This window comes from Indicator indicator, chromosome 6, assembly GCF_027791375.1.
Source record: "Indicator indicator isolate 239-I01 chromosome 6, UM_Iind_1.1, whole genome shotgun sequence".
Classification (NCBI taxonomy): Eukaryota; Metazoa; Chordata; class Aves; order Piciformes; family Indicatoridae; genus Indicator; species Indicator indicator.
In genome coordinates this window covers 9382753-9405636 of record NC_072015.1, presented here as the reverse complement: position 1 = coordinate 9405636, position 22884 = coordinate 9382753, and the positions used below count along the sequence as shown (strand labels likewise).

The window sequence follows — 22884 nt, the reverse complement described above, 5'->3', positions numbered from 1 at the left end:
CACTGATCAGCCTCAAACATCTGTTGTGTAGCACATGGCAAAACACGATACAGAACTTCTAAGGAAAGCTGCCTTGTAAATACGCTTTATTGCTTCTCTTCTGTAGGGAATTAAATTCAGCTAAAAATTACAAATTCTAAACATTAAGAAAAGCATACATGGAAAGCAGGAAACTGCAGCAGCTTTTTTTAAAATTCTCTCTGTGCCTTCTTAACACTAGAGTATTTACATTCAACAGCCAACAGCTGCCTTTTCCATTGCCCCATCAATCACCCTACACAACCTAAGGAGGGTATTTCAGTGAGTGCTCCGTGACGTGCAGAACTGCCCAGCTCTTGGGTCCAGCTGTCTGTGCTCACAGTGGCTGTCAGTGCATTAAGATGAAGCGTGATTGTGCACCATCTCCTCCCACCTTGATTCCTACAGGAACAAGATTCAGGTGGGGAGATCCAGGGGAAGGGGTGCCAGGAGCTTGACTGAGCAGTGTGTGCTGCATCTGGCAGTGAGCTGCAGCTCTACTACATGTTTCACCAGTCAGAGAATCAAGTTACAGCATGATTCAGATGTGTGGGGCAAAGCAAACTCAGGATATGTCGTAAGTCAGCTAAGACTGGAAAGGTGATCAGCCCTGTCACTGCTGCAAATTGAAACTATGATGTAAGTGGAGGAGGGGATGACTGCATTATTAATAAATGACAGAGTAGCAGAACAGACATCTGCAGAGTAGACAAACCCTACTAATCAAAGTTGCTCGCTCTCCACTGACCTTATCACTCAAGGTAAACCTGTGAGAGGCTATAATCCCTGCTGACATTGCTCAAAGCTTCCCTGCCCAGATTTCCAGGGCAGGCCCTAAATACAAGCACAACAGATGCCTATACTGGGCAGCAAGCATTTTTACAAAGGCACTTGACAGGAACATCTGTCAATCCCTTCATCACCTCAGTGTTTCTGAGGTCAGCCAGGCTGTGGGTTATCACAGCTGCATGGCAGGGGCAGCCTCGCCACTCCCTTTGGCCAGCACCATCTCACCTGTATGATCAGGCAGCAAACTGCCTGTGATTCACTGACTCAAGTGGTTTCTCTGATGTCTGAAGTAAACTTTAATACCTGTATTATGTGCAATGCAACAATTCATTTTCTGATAAACATTTTATATTTATATAACTGGAGATAAGAAAGAGAAAAAAAGCTGTCAGAAATAGCTTTACAGATGAGTCTTCTCATTGTCTAACAAGCCTTTCATTGTTTTTAATTTTCATTTCTCTCCATAGTTCAAGGCACTTTGAAAAAAAAAGAAGTAAAAATCTATTCAGCAGTTTCCCACTCAACTCAAGAAAGAGAGTCATGTATTATAATAGAGATAATTAGCTTTGACTGAAAATAATAAGCTTGGCACCAAATATCCCCCACTACTGCACAGAATAACCATTTATCGTCTTATATACTCTCCATCAAGCATAATTACTGCAACAGTAATTACTAACCTGTTGAAAGAACAAAAGAAAATGCAACTAGCTCTGCACTGAAATAAGAGCAGCATTGCTGATACTAATAAGAAGTTCTTGGTTGCCCCCTCTTAGAGCATGTGTACTTCTAATTTAGATCTCATCTCAATGCACCTGCTTGTAACGCCAAACATGGAAAATACATCCACAAATAGTCTGATTACAATGGTTAGGTCCCATTCTCTTAGGCCAAGTGTCTGGTTGGACTGAAGGAATGGCAGTGATTTTTTAATTTCTGGGAAGTTAAGAGAGCAGTGCCTGTCCCAGGCTGTGTGCTGCAATGCTGCAGACTTCCATATGCTGGACATCCTTGCTTGCCTACTCTTCTGACCTGCCAAACCTCTCCCTGGCTATTATTCTGTCTTTTCTCAACAGATATTCTGCCAATTATAAAAAAAAAAAAAAAATTAAACAAATGCATCCCTCTGTGTTCAAAGAATAACACATCATGCTTAAATGGTTGGAAGTATAATCTTTATCTGCAGAAATGCACTGAGTTCATTACAGCATTTCTCCCTAGTTCCACTGCTGCTTCTGATTAAATTCACTCATGGACCTTCACTTCTAACAGCTGAGTAAGCCCTGGAAAAACGCTTGCAGCACCAACCCCTTTTGCTGCTCAGGGATTCCCCCCAGGCCATAAAAGTACCTGAGGACCCAGACAGGCTAGAGAGATGGGTGGAGTGGAACCTAATGAAGCTGAACAAGTGCAAATGTAGAGTCCTGCACCTAAGAAGGAATAATCCTATACACTGATACAGGTTAGGGGTTGACCTGCTGGAAAGCAGCTCCATGGAGGACCTGGATGTCTTGGTGGATAAGAAGCTCACCATGGGCCAGCAATGTGCCCTCATGGCCAAGAAGTCAAATAATATCCTGATGGGCATTAAGAAGAGTGTGTCCAGCAGCTTGCCCTCTACACTGCTCCAGAGAGGACACATCTGGAGTACACATCTGGAGGACACATCCAGTTCTAGACTTCCCAGTAGAAGAGCAGCATGGAAGCACTGGAGGGAGTCCTGTGGAGGGCTACAAAAATGACTAGGGGACTAGAGCATCTCTCTAACATGGAAAGGTTAAGAGACCTGGGGTTGTTTATCCCGGAGAAGACTAAGAGGGGATCTTCTCAATGCTTATTAATATCTAAAGGGCATGTGACAAGAGAATGAGGTCAAACTCTTTTCAGTGGTACCCAGTGACAGGGCAAGGGTCAGTGGGCACAAACTGGAACACAAGGAGTTCCACCTAAACTTAAGGAAAAACTTCTTTCCTGTGAAGGTGCCAGAGCACTGGACCATGCTACCCAGAAAGGTTGCAGATTCTCCTTCTCTGGAGACTTCCAAACCCTGCCTAGATGCAATCCTCTTCCACCAAGGTCCCTCACTGGAATCTATCCCTTTCTCTGTCTTTGCCAATGGCAGTTAAAGGAAACTGGTGTCTTTCAGACACTATCAGTACTTTTAAAAATCTGGACTGCCAAAGGTTGGTCTGCTTATTGAATCCAGGAACTGGAACAATGCCACATAGCATATGGAAGCGTTCACAGATAATCATCCCAGATGAAATTTCAAATATAGAGTATTCTGCGGGACACTGTTCACTATCAACCCACAGGATATAAACAACACAACCCTCCCACCCCCAAAAACCCCACCAAGATAGGACGTGGCTGTATTTGTACAATGAACTAAAAAGTACAACCTAGAAAAACTGAGAACCGTTAATCTGAAGCGCTCAAGTGTGAGTTATACTCTGCCTCAAATAATGGGATTGGTCTAAATCAGGATAACTTTGGGGCTCTTTTTTGAGTTCTTGACTTTTTGCTCCCTACGTTTTTGACACCTCAGTGACATTATATTTCAGGGCTTTTCCATGAGAATCATGAAGCCTAGCAACTTCTTCTTCCCCTTCCACTTGTTAAATCATTACTTTTCCTCCTCATGCAATAAGTCAGTACAACCTTTAAGGAAAACAAAAGAAAGACTCCAAGAATAATTTCTAACCAGCGTGTTTTCTTCCTCCAGTAGACATGCACTGCTAGAAGGCATTCAAGTCACTATGAGAGAGCCTCCTAAAATTACAAGAATATCAACCAATACAGAATCCATGGCACTCCTGGTTATCCCATGCTCAGAGAAAGTGGAATAATGTATTTTTAAACTACAGGTAAAATTTAATAGCCTGATGGTTATGTCATTCCTGCTTCGATACGGTAGAATAGGACAAAATCACCACTATTTTCTAGAGCCTTTGCTTGGCTACAGCACTACATCAGCAGATTTTAAATAAATGCAAACAATGTTTTGCCTCACCCAAAACACAGAACCTGAATATAATTGGATATTGTGGTTTATTATTTCATTACTGAATTTAGAAGATGTTTATAACAGGATGAGAACCTAGCAGCTACTTACAACTTAAGTTGTAATTGAAAATTTAAAACATCAGTTAATATCTTCTTGAAACAGCTGAGATGGAACTGATCACTACTTAACAACGAACAGGCCCAAAAAAGTATGTGGTGTTCACCACTTAGAATTAGCACAAAATTAGGCCAGGTATGAGAAGCTAAGGGAATGTGTTAATTCTCCGTTTTACCCAGCAATAAAACGTTCTGTCATCGGCTCATTCCGCATAAATTTCCCTACTAACTAGTTGGGAAAAAAAACCCAACAACCAAACAAACAAAACCAACCAACCAAAAAACCTCAACCAACCAAAAAAACCAACAAACACAAAAAAAAAAAAAAAAAAAACATCACCACCACCAACAACAAAAAAACAAATTAAAAAAAAAAAAACCAACCACAAACAAACAAACAACCCCCACCCCAAACAACAACAAAAACAACAAAGGAGAGACTCACCAAGGAAACAAACTTCAGCGCAAGCAGGTCCACGCTGGGGAAGGGAATCGTGGCGAGCAGGGCCAGCAAGGAACTGTTTTGTAAGGCTTTTTTAAAGCCAGGAAAGCGTTGGCCTGAAACGTGGCCAGCATCTCATGGGCAGGCTGCTGAGGCGGCGTGGGGAAAGGATTTGAGGCAAAAAGGGCTGAAAAAAGTCTTTTTTAGGGGACTTTCTGAAGCCGGAAAAGCCACTGGCTGTTTGTGGGCAGGCTGCTAAGGTGGCGTGGGCCGAAGCAGCACCTCTGGCAGCTGAAATAAATGCGACGTCAAGGCGCCAACGGTCACTCGCCGAGGCGACCAGCTCCAGCAGCAGGTAAACCTGCACTGGGGAAGGGATTTGAAGCAAAAAGGGTGAGGGAAAGGCTTTTGGGGAGAACTTTTCAAAGCCAGGAATTGGCTGGCCTATGCTTGGAGCCGCCAGTTTGTGGGCGGGCTGCTGAGGCCGAGGCAGTACCACCGGCTGCTGGAATAAACGCAGCGTCAACACGCTAATGGACAATTGCTGAGGAGACCAGCTCCAGTAGCAGACAGACGAGCCCTGGAGAAGGGATTTGAGGCAGAAAGGGAGAGGGAAAGGCTTTTTAAGCGTGCTTTTTGAAGCCAGGAAAGTGGTTTGCCTATGCTTAGAACCACCAGATTGTGGACGGGCTGCTGAGGCCGAGGCAGCACCACCAGCAGCTGAAATAAACGCGGCGGCAATACGCTAAGGGTCACTTGCTGAGGAGCCAGCCTCGGTTGCAGGTGAACCCTGGTCGCTTTCCGAGACCACGCCCTCCCCCTCATAAAAGAAGCTCTTTGAGAGCGAACAAGCACCGAGCAGGTGTTACCTTGGAGCACCAAGTGAAGGTGCTCCGTCCACACAGAGCAGAGCATTGACAACAGTGAGTTGTGTGCTAGACTGAGGTGGACAGACAAGGGGTTCCTAAAGCCAGGGAAGCCGAGGAAGAGTTGCTGCTCAGCCAATTCTTGTCGCTGAGAGCAGCTACTTTGGAACTGGTCAGGCCAGCAGCAGAGATAGATCTCCGTGTAGAGGAGGTTTCTTGCATTTTTCCTTTGGTAGGGACATGCCAGGGAAGCAGAGAGATCTGCCAGGAGCTAGCAGCCGTTACAGGACAGGCTGATGAGGCCTGGGCATTCCCAGTGCAATGGCAGTCACACCCACACTGTTATAGGCAGCCCTGAAAAAGGACTGAGCAAGTTTACAGGGTTTGTGATGTCATCTGCGGTGTGGCACAGCAAGTCATACAGAAAGACATACAAGGAAGGTGCTGAAGCATGCCTGGCTTGTGCAGGGAGATATGGTGGCCATTCAGCAGAAGGCCATGGTATCCCAGAACCCTGCACCTGCCAGGTCTGATACCACTTCTCAAACAGAGCTCCAGTGGGAACATGCTGCCATCCAAGTATTGAGCTGTAGGGTGTGTCCCATTCTTATACCGATGTTGAATGAGAGCAGTGAGCACATCTCAGAGGTGTGTTGTGGTAGAGGAGATCCTCTGCTTAGTGATGGAGCTCTAAGAGGAGTTAAGTAGGTTGAGGACCATCAGGGAATATAAGAGATAGCCTTGGAGTCACACCCAGCCCCACCATGAAAGAAACCCAAGAGGCAAAGAGAGATCATGTTATGGAGAGCTACCTGTCCTCTCTTTCCCTGACTAGATGTGGTGACTCAGAAGATAGTGGGCAATGATAGCAAGTTCCTGCCTGGCACTGCAGGTGTGTCCCCCCAGAAACTACCCAACCTTCCCAGCTGCTTTTGCAAAACAGGTATAATGCTCTGCAAAGGGAAGCAGACAATGATAAGGGCGATAGATCACGCAGATTGGAGCAGTTGCTGAGGTTTAGTCTGTTTAGACCCTGCATCAAAACCTCTTCAGTTAAGATGGGTCATTGTCATGGGTGACTCACTTCTGAAGGGAGTGACAGGCCTGATATGCAGACTGGACCCATGTCTTCTGACATTCTACTGCCTCACAGGGCCTGGGCTAGTGATGTGATGAGAAAGCTTCCTTCCTTACTGCAGCCTTCAGAGTGCTGATCTTTCAGGTAGGCAGTGATGAAGTCATGATAAGAAGTCCAAGGGCAGTTAAGAGACTTTAGGACCTTCGGATGACTTGTTAAGGGATAAGGAGCACAAGTAGTTTTCTCATATATCCCCCAAGTTTTGAGGTGTGATGAGGGAATAAATAGGAAGAGCCAGTAGATCAATGCCTGACTCCAAAACTGGTGGCACGGTGTCACTGAACGGACTTTGGCTTCTTTAATTATGGGCTGATTTATAGGACAACAGGTTGGCTGGCAACAGATAGGATACACCCATCTTAAAGGGGGAAAAGAATCCTATTCCAGGAGCTAGCAGGGCTCATTGAAAGAGTTTTAAACTAGCTTTGAAGGGGAAAGAGCTTGCTAGAAGTACACCCAAGGGCAGCACATCAATATTCAAAGGATGGTGTGCTAGAGAAGTCTGTCAGTCTGCCATATCAGTGGAAGCAGGGAATGGAGACCCATAAGGCAGCAAAAATGTTAGGGTCACTGATGAATTACTAACCACAGGAGTACCTGGCAACAGCCAGGTAGGAACTGGGACTCTCCCTGCAAAAAGGTGGCAAGACCTTTAGATCAACTGAAATGCATCTACATTTGCAGCATGGGAAACAAACAGGAGAAGCTGTAAAGTCATTAAGTATCTGGAAAATTATGACATAGTAGCCATTACAGAAATGTGGTGGGATGTCTCACATGGCTGGAATGGCACAATCAATGGCTACAAACTCTTCAGAGGGATAGGCAAGGAACGAAAAGCAGTAGTGTGGCCATGTATGTCAGGGAGTGTTTCGATTGTATTGAGGTTAATGGTGGTTATGATAAAGTTGAGTGTTTATGGGTAAGAATTGAGGGGGAGGCCAACAAGGCAGATACCCTGTTGGGAGTCTATCCCAATCAAGATGAAGAAACAGAAAATGTTCTTTAGGCATCTGGCAGAAGTCTCACAATTGTTCTCACAAGGGACTTAAACTTCCCTGGTGTCCGCTAGAAATACCAGAGAGAGAGAGCAGACCCAGAGGTTCCTAGAGCATGTGGAGGATAACTTCACAACACAGCTGGTGATGGAGCCAACCAGGAAAAGTGTACTGCTGGACCTGCTGTTTGTGAACAGAGAAGGACTGGTGAGTGATGTAACAGTTGGGGCCAGTCTTGGGCATAGTGATCACAAAATGGTAGAGTGCTTAGTTGTTGGAGAAGTAAAGAGAGGTCAGCAGAACTGCCATCTGGGACTTCCAGCAGGCAGACTTTGTTTTTTTTCAGAGACTGGTGGACAGAGTTCCCTTGGGAGGCAGTCCTGAAGAGCCAAGGAGTCCAGGAAGGCTGGACACTGTTCAAGAGGGAAGCCTTAAAGGCATAGGAACGGCCATCCCCGTGTGGTGAGAGATGAGTATGTGGAGAATAAGGTGGCCTGGCTGAATAGAGAGGTTTGATTGCTGCTCAGGGAGAAAAGGAGACTGTATTATGGTCATTGGAAGAAAGGGCAGGCCACTCAAGAGGACTACAAGATTGTCATGAGGCTATGCAGGGAGAAAAGTAGAAGGGCCAAAGCCCAACTGGAAATTAATTTGGCCTCATCTGTTAAAGAGGACCAAAACAGCCTCTGCAAATATATTAGCAACAAAAGGAGGACTAAGGGGAATCTCTGTCCTTTGTTGGATTCAGGGAGGAACATAGTGGTTAATGATGAAGAAACACAGAAGAAGGTGAGATACTCAGTACCTTATTTTCCTCAGTCTTTAGTAGTAAGATCAGTTGTTCATTGGATACCCAGCCCCCCAAGTTGGCAAAAGTGCATGGCACATCAGACACAGCATGGTGCAGCAGTTTGCACACAGTTCATGCAGCAGGGTGTGCGGGAAGGGTGCTGAAGCTCTGTGGCAGATGATGTGACATTGCAGCTTCACTGAAATCTCCCTGAACATGACCCAACAATGCGCACTTGCAGCCCAGAGGGCAAATTGCTCCCTGGGCTCCATCAAAGAAGCATGTCCAGCAGGTCGAGAGAGGTGATTCTGCCTCTCTGCTCTGGTAAGACCTCACCTGTCCAGCTCTGGGGCCCCCAATACAAGAGAGATATGGGCCTGCAGCAGGCCCAGAGGAGGGCCAAAAAGATGGACTAGGTCCATCTGGGACTTGGTCCAAAGATGGACCAAGGGCTGGAGCACCTCTCCTACAAGGACAGGCTGAGGAAGTTTGGTCTACTCAGTCTGGAGAAGAAAGGCTCAGGGGAGACATTATTGTGGTCTTCCAGTACTTGAAGGGGGCCTACAAGATAGCTGGAGAGCGACTGTTTATTAGGTCATATGGTGACAGGGCACGAGGCAACAGTTTAAACTAGAGCAGGGGAGATTTAGATTGGATTTAGATTTAGTTCTTTACTATGAGGGTGGTGAGACAGTTGTGGATGCCTCATCCCTCAAAGTGTTTAAGACCAAGCTGGAGGAGACTTTGATCACCTTAGTCTAGTGGGAGATGGAGTTGGAACTTCGTGATCCTAAGGTCCTTTCCAACTCAAAACATTCTATGATTCTTTGAAATTACTTCTCTCCTGGTTTGAGCTAGAACAGAACTAATTCAGTGATTTTACTTTTCATCTCAGTCTAAGTAACAGTACTTTATGAAATCAACATCATGTTTTTGCAGTGTCTGATTCTACCAATGATAATGCTGATAATTAGAGTTAGTACCAAGGACTGGTGTGCAGACCAAGGTCACTGCTAAATTTTGTCTGCCATGTTGGGGAGCAGTAAGAGGTGCCACCTGCAGGGAGGGGTAGACAGAACAGGTGACTCTAAACCGACCAACAAGGGATTCAATTCCATCTGTATCATGTTCAGTATAAGGTTTAGTGATCATGGGGGTCAAGACTTCTGCAGTGGCCAGCATCTGAGGAGGACTCTAACCATTCTCCTGCCTTTGATCACAATCTATGAGTTCTGAACCCAGTTCCAGAATCCATCTCCTAAATCAGGCTCTCATCTGTAACTGAGTCCACTGTGGGACTCCCCCAGTGCCTGCCCACAGCATTAGTGGTGACAGTGATATAATTGCTATTAAGAGGGATTTGGTTCATTTTTATCTACTTTTATCTACTTGATTTTCTTGATATTATTTTCATTAAAGCTGTTCTAGTTTTCTTTTTCAACCCTTCAGTCTCTTTTGGGAAGGAGAGGGGTTAATAGAGAGTGTCTGTCACTTGTCCAGTGGCTGGCCCAGCCCTAACCCTTGACAGCTTCAATGGGATTGTTTACAAATTTCCAGTTTTCCCACCTTCTTGATTCATTTCTTGTTTAACCACTGAACTGCATTTCTCTGAGATCTCTTCCAAGCAGCAAGTCTCTGTCATTCATAATACACTAACAGAACCACAAAAAAAAAAAGAAAGGAGTTGTAAATTGTAGGCATTGCTCCATCCAAATAATGTGTATATAGGTTTTCAAAGAGAACAGGAGTTTAGCATGTCTAGGATTTATATAGTTTGACTTTCTACTCTTCCGGAAGCTGCTTTAACACATTCCAAACTAGTTTGCTTTACCCTGCATGAGTCACAGTGAAAAAGCCCACTCATGGAAAAAAAAAAAAAATCCAAAGAAAACATGAGCAAATCTGTGTTTCAGCACAACTAGAAACTGAAGCATATCCAAACTTTGGGAATATAGACCTTAACTTCAGCTGTATTCCCCATGTCTACAATAGGTCTCAGGAGACTAGTTGGTGTAATTATTTCTACTTGTAATTATGCTGTTTTGTCACTAGTACCTTTTGGCTGTTTTGATGCTTTCAGGAAAGGAAGTGGTTTCCAGAGACAAAGAAAAATGGTGCATAACTCATTCTGTTTGGAATCGTTACTTTCCTCACTAGTAAATACACATTCTTTAAGGACTTTGGAGAGTCTTGCCATCCCAATGCCCAGACATGCTCCAAAGCAGTCGCAATAATTATTCAGATCTGCCTCCTTTACATAAGTATAAATCTGACTTTCAGCTGAACAGAAGCTGCAAGAGTCAATAAACTTAAATATTCCATTTTGCATAGATCCAAAATTTTGGTCAAATCTAAAACAGATACAAAATACAGGTTTAGGGTTCAACACAAACATTCTTAGCATCTGACTATCTTCTGCCTGAATTTTCTCTTTGATTCATACCAGTATCTCTGTTAAAATCTCACAGTAACTCTTTTCAGAATTGGTGGATTACTGGATTATCTGATGGAAAACAGTCACAGCCATCCTATTTTACAGGATGAGCTGCACAGAAAATGTTATATATTCTTACACAGAAAGCACTGTTATATACATCCAATCTGAGCAGCTTTTTCACTTCATCACAAACTCTTCTTTCCCCTTTAGAAGACTTCATTAAGGATATAAGATGGACTGCAAAGAGAAATGTATCATGAACTTCTCCAAATTTTAACTGCCTGCACAGTTGATTCAATAAAACCTACAGAACCAGGTATCAAAAAAACCCATACACATCCATACAGACTGGGACAACTTAACAACTTCACTCTCTTCAGGCTTTATGACATACCCTGCACAAATTATGTAATGACTGGACACATCTCTAGAATTTTATGTACATTCTTTTAAAAAACTTAAAATGTGGTCAGTGGTATCTTAAAGCTCTGTGAACAAAGCTGTTGTCTGGATGTCTTAGTCATAACCAAAAAAAAATCCCCCACAACCTCCCCAAACACCCCCCCCCCAAAAAAAAAGCAAACCAAAACAAAGAAAAAAAAAAAAAACCAAACCACAAAAACCATTACCAAGTGAATTAGCATTTGCCTTTACAAGATTTTCTGCTGTATACAAAAAGCATCTTTATAAGGTAGATCCTCACTGTGTATAAGTTGGCTCTGATGAAGCCTGGCTGCTGTTGGCTACCTGCACTATGTTCACTCACTCTCTTCCTCTGCTGAAGAAAAAGGTCAAACGTTAACGTCCTGGTTTGGTATTCAGACTGGTGCATCTTTCTTGACAACACTGCAGCCTGACTGTTGCCTTTAAGTGTTGGCATCTTAAGGCAAAAACTGAACCTGAACAAGAACCAATGAGTATTATAAGGAAGCAACAGCATCCCATCAGCCTCTCCCAAGAGCAATAAAGAGCTTTCTTCCATTCTGTTTTGATGTTTTAACCACAAAGTATTATAATTTTTTGCTGGAAGCACCAAAGGAGAAAACCACTGGAAGTGCTCTGCTCACATACTACTGGATTATTAAAGCCCTACCTCTGCCGTAATCCACACAAAACTCCCAGACTCCATCTTCTCCTTAGTAGTGCAACCATTTCATCCTATGTCTTTTTTCAGTCTCTTTGCCCACATAGCTCTATGTAGCCTGCTCCTGCCTGCTTACTGCCTGCTTCCTGCCTGCTCCTTCACACTAAAGGTGCCTCCCACAGGGAATACCCCAGAGATTATTATCAATAGTATACAGATACAATGAGGTCTTTAAATTTCTCTGCTCTAAACAATACTGCAGTGGTCTGATACAGCTACAAGGGTTTCTGTTGTCCTCTGAAAACGTTTAATACTATCCCTTCCCTCCTCCAGATGAGAAATGTGTTTCTTCAAGTTTGACTAGCCATGCCCTAAAGCAAACACGTCTTTCTCGATTAATGCACTTTGTATCAGCCAAGAAAAACTGGCTGCTTTCACTGGCACTCCTTGGCTTCCAAATGTCCTGAATGGATCATCTTTCTTATTTCATATCTGAGAGAAGGGAGACTTTATAGTGGCCTTCCAGTAGCTGAAGGGGACCTACAAGAAAGCTGGGGAAGGGCTATTTACAAAGGCTTATAGCAATAGGACAAGGGACAATGGTTTTAAACTAGAGAAGGGTAGATCTAGATTGGATTTTAGGAAAAAGTTCTTTTATTATGGTGGTGATGGAACACAGGGAGGTGGTAGAGGCCCCCATTCCTTGGAGACATTCAAGATCAGGCTTGATGGGGCTCTGAGCAACCTGATATGGCTGGGGATGTCCCTGCTTACTGCAGGGGGGTTGGACTACATGACCTTTAAAGGTCCCTTCCAACCAGTGCATTCTATGATTATGGATCTGAGGATCCTTCACCTTTAGCTGTCAGTTCAGACATAAGATCTCTCTGGGTATTTTTTTTTTCCAGTTGCCAATTAACTTTCACATTTACAAGTTTGTCTCATCTGAACCAGGCAATAAACCCCTCTTCCCCAAATCACTGTCAATAACATAACATCTAAGTAGAAGCTTGCAAATTTCCACAGTGCAGTGTACACAGCGTCTTTGTTCAAAGCACAGACTGCTGTAGCACAGAAAGGGAATTAACACCTCTTCTCCAATGACAGAATGGTTGCTTCAGGCTAATACTGACCAAAACCAAACACAGCTGAGTAGTGTAGCCTGTCACGAGTAAATAACGGCAGTGCTGCCAGACCTATATAGGAACATCCAGGAAAATTATTTCATGTCTCTGACAAATACCATTTTGAAGGTATCTATCACAGTTGCGCCAGACTATCCCAGTCATACAGCAAAAAGTCACAGGAAAGCCCCATAGGTGTTTTCACAGCTATACAAAGAGTTTTAGAGTCTTAACAGATATTAAAAAATAACTGTATGAAGGAAGTATAAAATAGAAGTATTTCTTATCAACGGTTATCAGTATCTACAGGAAGGAGGTCAAGAGGATGGGGCCAGACTCTTTTCTGTGATGCCTAGGAACAGGACAAAGGGCAGTAGGCACAAACACACACAGAAAGTTTCACCTAAATATAAAAAAAAAACCCAACTTTTTTCCTGTGAGGGTGCCAGAGCACTGGAACAGGCTTCAGAGTTACCAGTATCTACAGGAAGAAGGTCAAGAGGATGGGGCCAGACTCTTTTCTGTGGTGCCCAGCAACAGGACAAGGAGCAGTGGGCACAAACAAACACAGAAAGCTTCACCTAAATATAAGAAAAAAAACATCTTTTATGTGATGGTGCCAGAGCACTGGAACAGGCTTCCCAGAGAGAGGTTGTGGAGTCTCCTTCTCTGGAGAGATTAAAAACATGCCTGGGCACAACTCTAAGCAACCTGCTGTAGCAGCAGGGGCAGACTAGATGGGGTCCCTTCTAACCCCCAACATTCTGTGACTCTGGGACTTAGAGGTGGGTGAGCTGCAGCTGGTTTGCTATGCATGGAGTGCATATAACTTTACTTAGGGATCCCTAGAGCTGAAGTTACTGAAGCTATTTATTATGTATACAATATTCTTGCAAAATTAAACCTGTTGTAATGACAGGGATAAAAATTTAGTCTGTATCTGTCAGTGGCTCTTCACCTCCAGCATGCCTAAGACTTCTCTAAAAACAGAAATTGCAAGTCCAAGTCATGGGAACTTGTCTGTGAGGTCACCAAAGATTAGATGCAATTATCTAAGATTCCCACACACAGCTTCTGTGTGGAACTATGTCCACCCTGCCCCAACTATATTAGCTTTTTCCTGCTTTTGTGGCTTAGGTGAAATGTCAAGACAACATGCACTACAGCCTTCTTTCCCTACACCTCAAAACTTCTGCATGTTTCTTCCAATCAGAAGGAAGACTGCTGTGCCCAGCAGAAACAGGACCATGTGCCTGGAAAGACAGCAACCCCAGGCATAACCCACCTTCTGCTGGCTGTGAGTATGCCTATGGCGTACTAATCCACAGCCTACCCAGAAGACCTGATGAAACTACATTAACCCCAAACGCTGCCTGCCCCTCTCCGAGCCAAGCATAAGTATCACTTCCAAACAGGGCTTGTTGCAAAGTTGAAACAAACAGCATTAGAAAATGGATTCATCTGGAGCTGAGAGTACTGAAACACTGGGTTTGTACTTTTCTTGATCCCAGAGGATCTGAGTCTTTTGACGCATCAAGAAAGAAAATGGATATTTTAAGCAGCCTTTTAACCCGCTGGCTAGATGGGGCGGGGGAAGGAAGGAGGTTGAAATGCAAGCTGCCTAACAACAAAATCTGTGAACTCTGACCTTCTGTCTAAAGATGAAAGCTGAGTTAGATGATTTTGCTATGGATGTCATTAAGGCAGCTTTTAAGGCTACCCTGCTTGAACTCTGGGTCACACTTCAGTACTGTAAACAACGGCCAGAGGGAGAGTTAAGTGAGTGGAAGTCAAAAACTAAGAAGCGTTTTCAGCAGCAGAGAATATTGATCACAGTGAGAAGCTATTTATGCCCTGAAGGGCCATCAGCTGTCACTATTTCTCTGTCTCTGGAGCAGTATTTAGGTGCCTAATAGGAGTTAATTAGCATATTCATTAATAGGTGGGTGGAGTTGTGTCAGTCTCAACAGCCAGGGAACACTGACATCAAAATAGACTAATTAACATAATTTGAACTGGTCTAAACTCATGATTGGTTCCAAAGAGAGAAACTGAAGGATCATATCAGATGGCATAATAAGTAATTAATTCAGTGTGCTTCCAGTGAGGGGCCAAAACCAAGTATGCAATATTATCTGAAAGGTCAGTTGAACTGGCACCCAGAAACAGCAGCTAATCAGTAAAGGACTTATTTAATTTTCAATTCACAGCCCTCTGAAACAGTTTATATCTTATCTAAAGCAGTTCTGGAACATCGTTTTATCCTTGGAAGCATCCATAGATGGCTTGTGGCAATGCCTTCCACAGGCTTAAATATGTATTACATAAGACTGCATTGCTTGAATCAACTTCAGGTTTCCTGCATTCAATCTTCTCCTTGGGTAATTTGAAAAAAACAATAGCTCCATTCAATTCACGCTTTTATACCACTCATTAATTCATCATCAAAAAGCTGAAATTTATTTGTTGGTATGGCCTCAATTTCAAGAGATCCTGGAGAGCACTCAGCTCAGACAGATCCACTTCTTCCCTTCTACTGAGCTCCCAGGTGCCTGATAATGCTCCATGGAACAGCAGGTCCTACTAGAAACATTTTGCTACAGCAAATACAGCATAATTTCACCTTGTAAGTCCACTGTTAGGATAAGCATTTAAAAAAATAAGTCAAACAAAACCAAAACCACACAACACAAAACCCACAAAAACAGTTCAGTCCAAACCCAGCAATTAAAACAAAAAAAAAACCCAACCTCGTAGTAGCAGATATTGAGAGGAAGCAGTGAAAGGAGAGAGAAAATGGGTCCAAAGTGAGATCCTAGCAAATGGGAATGAGATCGCACTTGCTGGCATGCCCTTCAGTAAACAGGTTGCACGCTACACTCTGCTTCCCCACCACATTCCAATTCAAACGCCGCTCACATACGGAGTGTGAATGTTCTTGTTCAAATCCCATAAGGTTTTTATTTCCTTTGCTTATTGACAAAACAGTAAAAACACTATGTTGAGCAATTTTGCTACAAGAAAACAGCAGTTTGTCAGAACGATCGAATCAGGCATCCCTCAATGGAAAAAACCACAGCACTATTAGGCAGTGGAATGTAACAGAGTTCATTATATGGATACTGAGAGACTGCATCATTTTCTCTGAAAAGGTAGCATTTATACAACCTGTACAGTATTACAGGCATATAAAAATTACTTGAAAAGGGAGCAGAGCATGATGTTGAGAGGTTAAGTGGGGTGCTCCTCTTTATCTCCTCAGACAATACAAAGCAAGTTGATACGCAAGGAATCTGAAAGGCAGGGAATTTACCAACAACAAAAGGGATTTTTTTATTCAGTGCATGATAAACAAGCTATGAATCTTGCAGTCTTGAAACATTATTAAAGCCAAGAGCTTATCAAGATTCAAAATGAGATTTTTGTATATGCACACAACAGGAAAACTGGCAGTAGCTCAGAGAGGTAGGTTCTTTGAAATTTTCCAATGAGACCTGGAAGCTAAAGTTCTACTTTCGAAACCTATTTAAACAGAGAGTGATTACACTTGCATTAATAAACCCCACTTCTGTAATTGACTTAATTCAAGACTCTGATGGTGCTAAGAGCTTCTTAACTGAAACTTGCCCTACTCTGGTTCTGCCTCTCTGGGTGGCAAATCCAGCTACCATCCATGTTTGCCCCTGTTTTTCTGTGGACATTATTTGTGGTGCCTTCATCTATATGTAAAAGTGACATTGAGGCTCATCTTCTTACTACTAAAAAGGGAATCGACAGAGCAGTTACATGAAGAATTAGTCCGCACTGTTAAAGTATTATCAGCTTTCCTTGGAGCATCACACACCAGCCATTTTACATAAATAATCCTAATGAAAAGAAAATGTTCTGATCAAGGGACCTTAAAGATCATCTAGTTCCAACGCCCCCTGCCATGGGCAGAGACACCTTCTACTGATTCAGGTTGCTCAAGGTTCCATCCAACCTAAATTTGAACAGTTCCAGGGTCAGAGCCTTCACAACTTCTCTGGGTAACCTGTTCTAGTGCCTCGTCATCCTCACGGTGAGAGTTTCTTCTTGATGTCTAATCTAACTCTAGATTCTTCCACTTTGAAGCCATTACCCCAAAACATTCTATGATTCAATCTCTTGAACAACCAGAAAAAGGTTTATTTACCCAACTAAGACAACACTGGCCCTGCTAAACTCAAAGCTGAGATGTATCTCCTAGTGCTGAGCTTGAGTTGGGAGCCTTTTCTCTTTCAAAGGACTACAGGACTACAGAAGACAGATTAATGCTACTTATTTGTACCCTTGTGCTACTTATGGGTTTGATCAATATTCATGCATTGTTTTGAGGATGTAAGTATTCTTCTGGAAGTCTCTACCCATCTCTGTTGGTAGACTATTTTCAGCACTGAGATGATTTCAAAATAGCTGTATGAAATTCAATGCAACAAGCCTAGAGAAAAGTGATTGTGATTATCTGCTGACTATACACATAAGAAGAGTAAATGGTTTAGACGCAGATACTTATGAGACAGATCCCATTTGCTGTTCACAATTACAACATTTTGACAAAATATGGAGATTTGCCAGAAAGGATAGCAGCAATGCTGCATTGTTTGGCATTCTTATAATGTGCCCCCTCCACTAAATGTGACTGCCTTGACTGAATAACCTCTAATCTGCATTTATATTCTTGTATCTTTATCTATTATGCATTACGTGCACATGAAGCCAAGTCTCTGATCATACAGAGATGCTATTTAGAGTACACAAAACTTCCCTGGAGGGTTTCCATTTAGAGAAAGAAGCAGATTATCATAACTATCATGCAATGGTAAAAAGCATACAAAAGGCTCAGCTATTTCCACTGCAGAGTATCAATGTCATTCATGTGTCCCTATTTTAATATATACAAATACAGCAGCATGGTCCTCCATGATGAACTGGGAACAGGTTTCCAAGAACATCAGGTAGGAAATAGCTTTTGTTCTCTCTCCTGCTGCTGTCCAATTTAAACAGCAAAGAACTTCAGACCAAAATTTACAACAGTCTGTTATTCGACTCACCTGCAGTACTACAATTAGCGACTTCAGAAGGTTACATGCTGCCTTTCATTTTCAGCATGCTTGGTCTGCGTCAAGGGAGGGAAAAAAGGGCAATGTAATTAACTGATACGGCAATAATTGTACAGAGCAAAACAAAGGGAAAGAACTCAACCTAAGGAAAAAATGAAAAAAAAAACAAACCCAAACCATTTTTTTTCCATGCAAACTCATGCTGCCTACCAATTTCCCTCAGGACAGAACAGCAATTTGTAACAAAACACAGGTAACAGTTGTGCTGAAGCGTTCGTGACTGGGTTTTGGCAAGGGATGGGAAGTGGAAGGGTATTGTGTTGGTGGGGGGCAAGTTTCTGAATTCTGCTGCATCTTATCCTTGACAATGCTGGGTCATTCATTAGAACACACTTGCATGTCAGGTTATTCCCATGGGCCAGATGGGAATCACTCCAAAAGGAGCTTGTTCCTGTAAGGAAAACACTTAGACTAAGTATGTCTGTATATAGCCAGCTGGAAGCCCAACTCTTGAGACTGCAGAGCTGAAATTCATTCCTCTGGGACTGTATCAGAACCCCTGGAGTGACAAATAACTTTTTTTTTATAAATAAGAAATCGAAACTACCTTGTACTACCTTAAGCTCCTTTTTTTGTGTTTTCTTTGGGTGCAGCTTGCTTTTCTTCCAGGAGGCTGCAACCAGTTAGACATGTCAAACCAATCCACTCTTACCACTGATTTTATAAGATGACTTGTAAATAATCTATTACCAAAATGGACAGTGCAGCCATTAACTGGTCCAGAAAGGTACATGTGCTAAGGGATGGGGCCAAGGTATGTTCTTACAGACAGACAAGTAGGAAAGAGGAAAAAAAATATTTTGGGAGGTGATAGCGCAGATCTTAGTGCTGCAATCACTTGTGCTGTAATTGGCCATCAGCAACATAGTTGGATTTGCTGTAACGTGAAATGATACTGGCTCTTAGTGCTTTGCAAACAAAAGGGCTCGTGACTCTCTCCAGCATACTGGCCAGTTTACCTTCTGTGGCAGTGGAAATGAGGAGATTCCACGATCAGTATTCTCCCTCAAGGCCCAGAATTTAATTGATGCTTAATTTCTGGCTGCCACGTACTCCTCACAATATTATCCACATCAAAGTCTGCTTGCCTTTGCTTCTCTGCAGTTACTTTCCCTTTCACCAGGATAAGATGACACCTCAGAACACCAACTGGGTTGCACTCCTGTGGTATGCTGGAAAGACAGTCTTTGGTAGTTACTCACTTCATGGCTTCTCTATGGCCTGGAAGAAAAGGCAGGGCAGGATGCTCTGACCTATGAAGAGGATACCCCGCATTGAGTCTTTGCTTCTATCAACTGCAGTGGCTGAAGGGGACATTTGGCTCTTCTATCATCACCTCTGACTGAAGAAAATCACAGGTGAGAAGAAGGTTGCTGTTTGCTACCCTTGCAAAGGAGTCATGCAGCCACAGGAGATACTGGTGTGCCTTCTAAAATGACCCAGCAGGTCAGGTCCTGTCCCTTTCTGCAATGTACACAGGTTTTGTTATTTTTAAAAACCTAGAAATAGCACCTTACAGTGGCTGGCATGAACCCAACCTCTTCTGGCTTTCCTGGTATCTGCACACATTTCTACTAGGAATTCCTGCCAGGAGAAGAGCCGCAGAGCAGGACACAGTCATCACAAATACATGAAGACCTTGCTCCCCACAAAGCCTTGGCTGCACCTCTCTGTGCTGATACCTTGCACACTAAGCAAGTCTTTCTAAGAGTATCACCTCAGTGGTGTGGCTTGGAGATACTGGGCCTGAGGAGATACTTTTGGATGCATTTTTTTAATGGGTGGGGAAGTAGAACCTTGGCATGAGGGGGAGGGTGTGCTCATACAGCAGTACCAGAAAACTCTACAGGATGTCAGAAACGCTTCATTCCCTCTTCAAAGACCAAGCTATCATAGGTGCCTGTATGAGGTGGACAAAATCAGAGGCTGCAAATAACCACATTGTCCCTGTACAAAAGAACATGTGGCTGGACAGTTTGTCTTAGAGATTACAAACATTTCCTCCATATTCTTGGCCTCATTTTCCTTAATTTCTCTCAAAAAGTTCTCTCTTCTTAAGCATTAAAGATCCAATTCTCTACTTCATAGCTATACAGCGGCTAACATACTTCTGGTTTAGAATAGTCAGTGTAGAATGGTGGAAAAGGAAGCACTTGGTACCTAATGAGATGTTACATGCTTATATTTGTAATGCAAGTATACAAATTCAAGAGGAAAATGGACTCATGTGGCCTGAAGCCAGGAAAATCCGAGTGATGGACTGATCTTTACGCCTTCAACATCAATAGAAGCATTCATGCCCTTAAATATTACATGTGTATTTTAGCACCTTGCTGAATTAGAGCCTTAGATAGCAGATCAGGAGATTGCAGCTTGCTTTCAGCCTGCAGAAAAGACAACTGAGTTTGAGAACTACACTGATTACCCTAGTTTATAATTCCCTTAATATAAAAAGTTCCACGAAGATACATTTTGTTCCCTAGAGCTCCCCAGAAATCAGCTAAACATATGGACTGCTTGCTTACACCTACTACAGAAGGCTGAGTATTGAAGATTTATATATTTTAGTCTATGTGGTGTAAATATGTATAAATTTATATTGTGTTAATTTATGGCATACACTACAGAAGGTTTTGCGTGAGCTACATTGCATTCCTTCCCACGTTTCTGCTGAAATATTCATCTTCGGGTCTTTTTCTCCATGTTTTCCTTAGTCTCGCCACAGATGTTTGGGCAGCTTGCGTTAGAAGGGAATGTGCCTTAGAAGTACATTTAGGAGTTTAGGTGATGAGAATACCAAACTCAAGTGTGTGGCTACAGCCTGACAGGACTAACAGGCTTGGTGAATGCTCACCAGTGTCTCAGACCTGCCTTCTGATGCACAGGCAAGTATCACAACATAGCTTGTCAATTAGCACCACCAAGACAGACACCCAGTGCACAGAGAACTTCTGTCTCCAGGGTTGCCAAAGCAATGCCTGACAAACATTGCATTCGCACACACAACACAGATACATAAAGTTTCTGTGCCAAAAGGAGGACTGATTCTCACAAGAACAGGCACCTGTGTATCAACAAACTGCACTCAGCACCACATAAGCAGGCCCTCCCATCTGCCTTCCTGGAGCGCTCAAGAATGAAAGTGTATTAATGTGTGCGACTCACTAAGAAATCCATTGGACTCTTGCTGTTGGCTCAACAAGAGCAAGATCAAACCACTGGGTCAAAGCATAGCCCTTATCTCCTCAAATCCTTATCACAGTTCTATCAACACGCCTTTGTGTAGGACTGGCAGTAACCCAGGAGCCCCCCCCCAGTGCCAAATCACAGTAACATTAAGAGCTTGCAGCCTGCCATAACATCCAGCAAGAGATATGAAGACATGCAGAAAACTTTATTAAAGCGTGACCTAATCAGCAGAAGCTTACATTCAACTATGTATCAACACATTTCATTTCATTGACTTACTGGAACATGGAAATGCACAGCTACAAATATAGTATCAGAGGGAGTTACCTAAATAAATAAATAAATCACATATAGCTAAAGAAATCTTTCAGCCCTTACAGAGTCCCAAATACAACAAATAGTACTAACTGACAGAGGAATGAGTAAGAGGATGTGCCTGCAAATAAATTCTCACACACGACTGTGAATTACTACGAATTTTTGACCTTTTTCCCCCATCCATTGTCCAAAAGTACTACTATATTTTGTGTTTATGGCAACACATCAGGAGATCTGGATTCAAACTCCTGCGCTGCTTCACATTTTCCATTCTGGGAAAGTCACTTTCTCTTTGAGGTCCTCTGGGACAAAGACAATCATGGACATTTTTCTCCACTACTTTCTTGTGTACCTAGGGTCAGGAACAGATTTTAAAGGTATTCTGATAACTTAAGTTGCAACCAGTGCCCCTGACAATCCCACCAGTCATTTCACTTTGGCCTTGAGAATGAAAGATCTCCTATCCCCTGCTGCCTGCAGGTCCTCACCAGCTCTGACCCTACACTCTAGGATAGAGTGTTCAGCAGTCTATATATTGTCTAATACAGCGATGTGGATATTTCACAGGAGAATATTAGAAGAATGGAACATACAGTAGTAAAGAGTCACAGATCCCAATAGAGTTTAATTTAGCTTTTCTAGAGAGCTTTTCCATGGATACAGCTATACCACACAATATCAGATGCATCCAAAAATGATGATAAAGCATTTTTGCATAAAGAAAGGGAATAATTCTAATTTAGCAGGTAAAAATTACAGTAACTGAATGAGGGTGGAGATTATATTACCCTGCAGCATTACTGGATAGAGGTTTAAATAGACCATACATTTTCCTGGTTCTATTTTATAAACAGGCCAGCTAAAGCCTCACATGTAAAATGATCCATAACCGGAACCACAACTCTCAGACTGCTGCTACTCTTCTACCTCACCTCTGCTTCCCAATCTATTACAAATCCTTCTTGTCTCACCTGTGGAAAGTATCCCACAGTGGGATGCCTGAAGTTTCTCAGCCAAGGAAATAGACACCAGGACTGAGTATGAAAATCATCACTGCTGCCTGGCTGACCTTAACCCTCCCTCCCCAACATGAAGAGTTATATAACACTGGGAAGATGCTGTTTGGCCCTCTTTTCCTAGCACAACAGAGACAGATTCTTATCTACAGTCCTAAAACATCCCTCAAAGATGAAATATAAATGTAATACTGTTAGGGGCTCCCATGTGGCCGATTTTCTGATTCTCCTACTTTCCTCCCCCTTTTTTCATTCTCCTAGGATTTAAATAATGACTGAAGGATTAAAAACAACAGAAGTTAGTAATCACACCTTAAAGACAACAGAATACCATCAGTATTGATGGTTTGAATACCTCAGTAGGCTGAAATATATTAGTGATTCAGTGAATTTAGGTAAATGGGGAGAATA

General features: G+C 42.8%; 1 protein-coding gene across 1 annotated transcript in view; it reads left to right on the top strand.

Annotated features, from left to right (window-relative positions):
- The window catches only part of STMND1 (stathmin domain containing 1), a 116481-nt gene that overhangs the window by 19573 nt on the left and 74024 nt on the right, over nucleotides 1–22884 (top strand). Inside the window, 1 exon segment of the mRNA XM_054381960.1 lies at nucleotides 4580–4727. Within this exon segment, the coding sequence (XP_054237935.1) occupies nucleotides 4580–4727 (148 nt within the window).